Source organism: Micropterus salmoides, unplaced genomic scaffold, assembly GCF_014851395.1.
Source record: "Micropterus salmoides isolate LMB-PRFRI ecotype aquatic unplaced genomic scaffold, ASM1485139v1 Ms_hic_scaffold_13, whole genome shotgun sequence".
NCBI classification, from domain to species: Eukaryota; Metazoa; Chordata; class Actinopteri; order Centrarchiformes; family Centrarchidae; genus Micropterus; species Micropterus salmoides.
In genome coordinates this window covers 2,825,318-2,834,705 of record NW_024040374.1, presented here as the reverse complement: position 1 = coordinate 2,834,705, position 9,388 = coordinate 2,825,318, and the positions used below count along the sequence as shown (strand labels likewise).

Below are 9,388 nucleotides of genomic sequence, written 5' to 3'. Positions count from 1 at the left end.
GGTGGCAGGAAAAAAATATGAGATTAGACAAAAACTATCTGGGGAGGTAGTGAGAAAGGGAAGGAAAGAAAACAGGGATGCTTCATGTTTCAAGTGAAAAAGGTGTGAAGACAAAAATACCGCTCCTGACATAGCTGGCAGTGCCCGCTGGTTTGTCCATAACGCCACGCCAGCCTCATGCAGCTGCTGCCTGCCTGCTCCGTTTTCAGCTAATAGCCAGGAGTAGCACTGTTAGCAAGACGACCCCCCTCCACCCACTTCAGATTCAATCCATGCCTGATGGAAAGCCTGACATGAATGAAAGAATAGTGTTACTCATATTGGGGAAGCTCAGCTAATCTTGCTAAAAGGAGGTGCTTAACATAAAACAAAATGGAGAGGAAGATTGTTGAGGGCCAGAGAGAGGGCAGCTGAGAGAGATTAGGAGTAGGTGGGTCTGAACAATGTGAGTCATAAAGGTCTAAGCAGGCTAAAAAAGGGGGAGGCATATTACAGAGCAAGTATGCCAGTAATTCCTGATGTCATCAAGATTCATGTAAGATTCGTGTTTTTTTCCCACATATATTTCTCATCTTTGCTTCAGGCAAAACAATAAGGATATCTTTAGAATAAAAACAGCTCTACACATGTTCTTTTACACACTGTAGAGCCTTGATTTAATATAAATACTGCCTAAGGCACTGCAGAATGCATGTTTGTCAGAACAGTGGTGGAAAAAAAGACCAAATCAAGACAAAGTAGAACATAGACTGGGCTGGGGAATTTTCTAGATTTGGCATCTGTGCAAAATGGAAAATATAAATATAAGCATGAGTCTAGCCGGCTATACACACACCATGTGACAGGGGTTTGTCACATTGGGCATTTCTGGGGGGGGGGGGGGGTGATGGGTGATGGGGGTGGTCAGAACAAATTCGGATGCAGTAGCTCATTAAGAAAGAGACAGTCCTCTACTGTATGTAATGTGGATGAGCCTCAACAGAGATGGCAAATCCTTAAGGCTCCGGTCGCCTTTTCTGCTCGGTGGCATTTTCAGCACCGAGGGCAGTGGACAGCTCCGCGCTGATGCGATATTAAAGCAGCCTCCCTCAGTGTTGTGAGGGGGTTTCAATGGAGAGTGCTTATTGAACACAGATGTATTTGTAAATCTATTCCAAGATGCCGATGATCCCGGTCTCGTGAAAGCATAGCATCGTGACCATGGCAACAAAGGAAGCAATAACTTATCTGAACCTGTCCTCGCGCAGATATTCTGGGTTTCAGCACCCACATTTGGCATGGGTTTCGCATGCCAGAGCATCCATTTCTCACCTTTCCTTACCTAAATGCAATAATAATAACAACAACAATTGCATTTTTAATTAGTAGCCAGAGGCGGCCAAGTTCACACAGCATTTCACTGCAGCCGACAATCAAGGCGGAGTCTGGTTGGAGCAATAGGGGTAATTAGGTTTCCCATACTGACTGTGCCTTGCAGACCGCATAGTTGGAATAGAAAACAGCCTATGTGGGAAATTTCTTCCCCGCTCATCTCCTGGTGCATGAGTCACTTACCATACCATCCACCCCAGGTGCAGCTGAGCACCATGGGTACCGTCAGAGCTTAACAATGAAAGCACAAAGTCATGCTGATGCGTGGGAACTGTCACTAAACGATGAAGCAATTTCTCACACTGCGAAAAACCTTTTCACTACAATATTCCCCTATGGGAGCTGCTAACAGAGCCAGACATAAAGTGGAGAGCAGCCGTGTCACTGGCTGGCTGCCTACCTGTCTCCAGGTGCAAAGAGATCCTCGCCTCGTTGATGTAAGGCGTGTCACTCTTGGACCGGACCCTTCGGATCGGTCTGCGGTCTACCTCCTCCTCCTCCGGGGCCGCCGCCATGTTCGGCCAGCCGGGCAGCGTCCACTGGCGACCGGCGGGACTGCGAGAGATTCGGCGCCGCAGCAGCCAGTCGTGCTCCCGCCCGGGCAGACGGTGTAGGAGGGGGGCGGGCTATTGTAATGGTGATGGCGGGTAGGGGGAGGGAGAGAGAGAGAGAGAGAGAGAGAATGGTAGGCTTGATGAGCTTCTGTTCCCTTCTTTTCCTGTAAGTCAGCTCCCCCTGCTCAAGACTCTATCTACACTCTGGCCAATGAAAAGCACCGGACCACATTCACATCATTTCAACTCTCCTGTGTGCAGGCTTTATCTACAGGACAGCTGACATGAAAGGTCATTTAATTACACACCAAATGAACAGACAATGAATTAACAACCATTTTGGTAGACTAATTGTTTCAAATGTCATTTATCAAGTAGAAAATGTCAAACAATCTCTGGTTACAGCTTCTCAAATTGTAGGATTTGTTTCAGTCTATTATTGCAACATAATAAGCAATTTAAAGAGGTCACACTGGGTTCTGGGAACTTGTGACCATGATTTGTAACAATTATTTGACACATTATAGGTGGAATAATTAACTGAATAATCAAAAACAGTTATCTACAGATAAATTGATAATGAAAACTATAACTTCTTGCATTGATATTGAAATGTCATTGGTGAGTTAAACACCCATAGTCATTATACAGAATCAAAACATGTACAGTTCGGACCCTCTTGGTCATATTTTGTATGACATTTCTGCTGGCCTGCTGATAGTAAATCTTGCAGGCATCTTTACACTGAGGTCAATGCCCCATTTTCTCTTACCTCTTTATGTTCCCCTTAATGCCAACAAAGCTCCTCTCCTAAACTATTGATAATATGTGACACCAAAAGCCAATAAGATTGTCTTTTAGCTTGACTACACGTGCAAGACTGGCCAACAGAAATGCATTCAGGGTGGGACAAAGAAAACAGAAGTGACAGAATTGACTCCAGCTACACAGGCTGCAGGGTCAACCACAAGAGACAGCAAAAGTTTTCTGTTCTAAATACAGGTTATAAAATTCTTAGCAAGAAAAACACGATACAAAATAAATGTATGTGGACACCTATTAGTTGCTGTTATAATCTACATAGCCTGCTAAACACTGCAACTGCCTTTTCTTTTAAAGAGCCTAATATATAATATAAATATTCCCTATAGCCTGCAGATACTCTACTGAAATAGCCCTTGAGTTTAGTACTGAAACAAAACGCAATGGAAATTGTAATGCTATAAATATCATGTGGACTAAAAGGTATATTATTCTTACCTGCTTTATTTGTTTGTGTGAACTGGCTGCTGTAACACAGCAATTTCCCACTGCAACTACTAAAATGATAAATCAGTCTTTCAATCAATCATTCTTTCTTTCTAGCTCAGATCATCTCAGATGAGGCTAAAGTAAAAATAATAATAAAATACCATCATATATTCTTGAGCTAACCTGTTTATTTTCCAATGCTGGCTTCTAGTGGAGAAAACTCAACAAAACTACTTTGAATTGGTTTCACAATTATTTGAGTAACAAAGCACCACTGAGCGACAGCAGATTAAAGTGTATTTGGGCTAATGTTTGTATTGGCAGCTATTGATCATAGTAGATAAAGCAGTCCATGTAGTAAATGAAAATATTGGTTACAAATAATTCTAAAGTACTATAAGATGTATTTTCTACCTCCAGTGTTACTTTGAAAGGAAACAATGAATACACCTACAGGAAAAAGACTCCTGTAGAACAAATGCTCCATCTGCTGGTCACATCTATTTTATGTGTTTTTTGAGGGGTTGTTATTTACCTCGCTGAAACTCTTGATAGGTTAATTTCCTGACAGCCACACCAATCCAGTAAAGTTGCTGAGCTGATGGATGAGAGAAAACACCGACTGAGTTCCTGGTTCCCTCAGCTGATGGTCCTGGCTTCGGTCCGACAGGTAGCTATTTAGCGTTAGCAAACCTCAGCTCTAATAAAAGGATCCAACTCATCCATGGAAATATACAACCATGAGCACAATAACCTCCCAACGCCGGGAGATGCCGGTGGCAATAGCCGTTTCCTTCGCTAGCTTGTTAGCGTGCTAACTTAACCTGCTAACAGGGTGTTAGCCTAGCTAGCTAGCATTACTTATTGCCTTATTTGAGGAATAATGCTTGTTATTTTGCAGAAAAACTTTAGCAATATTACTGTGTTACTGACAAAATAACACATAAATCCCCTGACTCATGTCACAATTAGCGAGGACAATTAAGTAGCACGTTAGCTTTGTGCTTGTTTATATTAACTCACATGACCTTTAAGCTTGATAAACCCACAATGACCTTCTTGAGAACACAACTGACCACGGGCTGTGCTTCTCACCTCGTCATTGCTTTGAGACTTTGGCAAACTGAAGCATCTGTGTTTGTGAAATATACATACTAGTTCTGAACTTTGAAGAAAACCCTTGGTGTGGCCATTTCACGACACTTACCTGAGTTTTGAAGGCATTTGCAGAATGACCAAACACTCACATTAGGGTGGAAGAACAGCTGCACAACAGTTTTTACTTTTCGCGTTTGCAAACTTTTTTATTTACCCAAACAAAGATGGCAGCCGGAAGTGACACATCTCCTTAAACCTCTTGTTAAAGTTTGGCTTGTATTTACTTGAAGAAAATAGTGTGTGTGTGTGGGCAAAAAGTCTCAACTTGTAAAATCAATGATTACGTGGAAGGAATAAGCTGAATTTAAAGTTGGTGGTGCTTCTTTTATGAATAGTGTCATATTTTTCTTCCCTAGTTGCCAAACCCTGATGATTGTGCGCCATTTCACCTGTAGAGGCATAATAAAGTCTCACCTGTATGCCCACCTGAAAAGGCCCTGGGGCAGCCAAGACATGGCCAGACCCAGTTCAGGTTCTGCTTCTGTTAAACCATCTCCCTGATGAGAAGCTCTTTTATTCTTATCCACCAATCCATGAGCTTCCATTGTTAACATTTTATGTTATGTATTTGTTGTTCTGGCCGTGTTTATGTTCAGACCTAGCAGCCTTCAGGGAGATTTTCTCCAAGGCCAAAGATGTAGTCATCATCACCGGAGCAGGGGTGAGTGCAGAGAGTGGAGTCCCCACCTTCAGAGGAGCAGGAGGCTACTGGAGAAAATGGGAAGCACAGGTATGCAACTTATTATATTATTGAACTGTACTGGATTATAAATAGAGGTGCGCTTGTTATTTAGCTTACCCTCACTGATTTAAATCCAGCTCCTCCGGTGGGATACCAAGGTGTTGGAGTATGTACTTATCAAGCATCTCAGAGTAACACCAAGAAGTGCGCTGAAAGTTTTACCATGATTAAAAATAGTCCTGAATCAGGACAACCAACATACCTTACTCTTTGGAAACTTTATTGCATTTCTGAATTGAGTTGAAACAACAAGTTCAACAACTTTGAAAAAGGAACTTTAGTGGTAATAGTTTTCTCAGGAACATTTAGAGTTAATAGCCATTTTTCATGTTTTCATCTTGTAGAAACTTGCTACCCCAGAGGCCTTCTCCAGAAATCCTTCCCGTGTTTGGGAGTTTTACCATTATCGCAGAGAGGTCATGCTCACAAAAAATCCCAACCCCGCCCACCTGGCCATTGCTGAGTGCGAGGAGCGACTGAGCAAACAGGGACGTAAGGTGACAGTCGTCACTCAAAATATCGACGAGCTCCACCGCCGCGCAGGATCCAAAAACATCCTGGAAATCCACGGCAAGTAGAAAACAGTGAAGACACCTAATGCCAGCATAGATAGAATAATTGCAGTTATCTGTTCATAACTATTCCACTAATAAATCTAAAAAACTGTTTTTATAATAGTCATTGTTAAAGAAATTTCTCAAGCAAAAATTCTCTACTTCCAGCTAATAAGTTGATTTGATTTGCTGATTTTCCTTGTTTAAACAAAATAGGAAATTTGACGTCATCACCTTGGATGTTTGTAAATTGGATGCGATGGACATTTTTCACTGTATTCTGACATTTTATAGGGTCTTAGAATTAATTGAGTAAATCATTCTTGATCCTTTTTATCTGTCCGTCTCTTTTGGGGTTACACCCGATTATTTTCGTGACTGATTGATCCACTAATACTTCTTCATTGGTTTAGTCCTTAAAATGTCATAAACTTTGAAATCAAGTTTTGTAAAATAATAAAGATATGCATAAATGCTGGTACTTACAAATGTTTGGCCATTTTCTACTTGATATATTACACAAAACAGTTAATCCATTGTTGAAATAGTCGCTGATCCATTTTCAGTCTTCCAGCTAATCGATCCAACTAATTGTTTCATCAATAATAATTTTGTCTCTTGTTAATCCAGGAAGTCTGTTTAAAACACGCTGTATGAGCTGCGGTCATGAAGCAGCAAATTACAAGAGCCCCATCTGTGCTGCTCTGGAGGGCAAAGGGTAAGAGCTTTGTCTGGTGTCGTTTGGTGAATTAGACTGTTTGGCTCAACAATATGAAAATTTGTTATAAGAGATATTGATCATATTCATTTGAGAACAGAATGCCGGCAGAATAAAACCTGTTGCAGTCTGTCAGACGGCAGGAGCTAAATAACACCTTATCAAAATTAAATGTCACTTTAAACGCCGCTTTGTCACGAATCTGACATTTAAAATTGATGTTTTTAATCACTGGAATGGACAGCTATACGAGACGGAAGTCCTGTGCTAAAGTTATAAATTAATACCAGAACTGATCATGTAATGTTAAAACTCATCTCTACTCACTCTGTTACAGTAATTTTGATTAGATTCTTGTCTTTTTTTTTGTCAACCTTCTGTTCTCCAGTCCAGAGTGTAAATATCTTTCTTTTAATAAAATTAAATTAAAAATCTTGAAGGAATACATTGGTACAGAAGATGAATGAATTCAATTAAATAAATAGGTAATTGATAGTATCAATTTGGATGTTCATTTTCAGGTGGGTCAGTGTTTCATGTTTATGGTATATTATAATAGTTGAGTTTTTTATTATGTAAAAAAATACAGACAAAAATGATTATGTCATAATGAAAATTGTTAATCATCTTACCTAAAATGCTCTGGTTTTACTCACTTTAATGTATCTGTGTGTCCAACGTGTAGCTGTTACATGAAGGAAAATATAAACATCAGTATGAAATGAGAAAAACTGGTTTAAAAAAACAAGTGAATTGGGGTGAAATTGCTCTTTTAAGTGACACCAAACTTTTATTTTAACAAATTCAGAGCTCCAGACCCCGACACAAATGACGCCCAGATCCCTGTTGAGCAGCTGCCCAGGTAAGACACACTCATGCTGTTTTAGTCCTCTGCTCTTTTCAAATGAGGTTATTTGTTCTGACAAAGTGTGTATGTGTGTTTCAGGTGTGAGCAGAATGGCTGTCACGGTCTCCTGAGACCAGCTGTGGTTTGGTTTGGAGAGACTCTGGACTCAGACATCCTCACCAGTGCAGAGAAAGTGTTGGACAGCTGTGACCTCTGCCTCGTGGTACGTATGTGTGTGTGCATCCTACTGCTGTACAGTACTACTGCCAAATTCACTAATGTACTTGCACTCATTAATAATTGTATAAATGTTTTATATTTTTAACTAAATAGTTGAAAACCCATACCTGTAGAGAGTACACATGCAGAGAAAGATAATTAGTAGGACTAGATAGACCAGAGAGTCTGTCTGAATGCTCAGCACAGTCAGAGAACACATGTAGAAGAAAAAAAACTAAAACATACTGCATTGTACTAATAACCAGGACTTTTATCTTTGATCTTAGGTCATCCTTTTAAAAGTTTCAATTAAAACCCCACTCTGCAGGTTGGCACTTCATCCGTTGTGTATCCAGCGGCCATGTTTGCTCCACAGGTGGCAGCCAGAGGAGTCCCTGTGGCCGAATTCAACATGGAAGATACACCAGCCACAATGCGCTTTAAGTATGTTTCTTTTACTGTCACACGTTCACACACGTGCATCGTTTTCACTCATTTATCCCACGTTACAGCGCAGACAACATTTCTCTGTGTGTTTCAGGTTCCACTTCCACGGCCCCTGTGGGACCTCGTTACCCCCCGCGCTGGCACGCCATGAGACTGAAGAAAATTAAAAATGAGTCCTGGACATCAGCTGATCGCAAACCGTACTGTCTTAACACTGGAGATCTTCATTGGTACAAATACCAAAAATAATGGGTTGAATATAGTGAGTACCAAACATGAACAGTCTGGAGATCATGAAAAATAAGGCCAACAAATTTAAAGACAAAAGGGAAACTGTTTGTTTAAGTTACACACATTTAAACATAATTGTTGAATTATGAAGTAACAGATGAGTCCCTTGTCATTTTATCAAGGGAAGCATTTCAATTTTTAACACTGAATATTGAACATTGTAGCAAATATTGCTGCAGTGCCAAATCACACCAGTGCTCTGTGCTGCCTGCAGCCAACACCACCAAATTGAAGTTATAATTGTGAAACTTGTGTTTCTATGAGTGCAACATTATAAAAAGTCATGTTGAAAAAGAGTGTGATGCAAATGAATAGCATTGACTACAGTTGAAAGCTGATCACATGTCAGTCTTTTTGCATTAGATGAATATTGAATGTCTGACAGTAGGGGGCAGTGTTTATCTGCTGCTGTGTCAGCCACTACATCTCCAGTTAGGAGAAAAAACTGACTCCTCCCAAAGGATCTGTGGGCTCTGCCTGGGATATGTGGAGTGTTTGTGTCAATTCAGTGTTGTCTGAATTTATGGACCGTGATGAATACTGTGTATGATGCCTTCTAGTGGCCATGAGTAAGCTCCAGTTAAACCAGGGAAACCAGTGACTGTGCAGTTCCTCTGCTAGATGAAATGTTTGTTACATGTATTTTAAGGTTTGGACATGATTAAAGATGCATTTTAAATGAAGTACACTGAAATAAATGCAAGCTCATAAAATGAAGAGTATCTCTGCAGTGCATCCTCAGAATGTGTGCGTGCATGTATCTTAAATACTGCATCATTTGCAAATGATGCAACTGTCTGAATCAGAAATGATCAGAAATTATTTCTGCAGCATGTGGTGGCGATGGTAGGAGAGTTTGTATTGTGTTGCACTGTATATGTTTTCAGTTCAAGGCAATGTTCTGCTTTAGCTAAATAGGGGATTGTGCCTGACCTGACCTGACACCCCCCAACCCCCCACTTCCATTGTCTCAACATAAACACACGCTGCACTTGCCAAATCCAGTTGTATGTTCATGTACAGTATGGTACTGTCTTTTATAGAGTGAATCCCTACCAGGTGTACTTGTACTCCTGGGGCCTTCCTCTGCAGTTAACACAGACTAAGTGGAAAGAGTAGAGAATAAAGATAAACTACCGCATTCTGCTGAAATAGAGCTACAAGTAGCTTCTTGAAACTTGGCCACACCTACTGAAAAAATTGTTATAACAATAATCATAAGGCGGTATGTACACT

The 9,388-nt window shown here is 40.6% G+C and overlaps 1 protein-coding gene across 1 annotated transcript; it reads left to right on the top strand.

The window, feature by feature from the left end:
- Positions 1-3,699: 3,699 nt before the first annotated feature.
- On the top strand, positions 3,700-8,874 carry sirt5 (sirtuin 5). Its single transcript, XM_038715062.1, has 9 exons — positions 3,700-3,846; positions 4,691-4,806; positions 4,931-5,064; positions 5,421-5,646; positions 6,261-6,348; positions 7,157-7,210; positions 7,295-7,418; positions 7,743-7,858; positions 7,956-8,874. The coding sequence occupies exons 2-9, from the start codon at positions 4,704-4,706 to the stop codon at positions 8,026-8,028; spliced, it is 918 nt and encodes a 305-aa protein (XP_038570990.1). The 5' UTR covers positions 3,700-3,846; positions 4,691-4,703; the 3' UTR covers positions 8,029-8,874.
- The last annotated feature ends 514 nt before the right edge of the window (positions 8,875-9,388 follow it).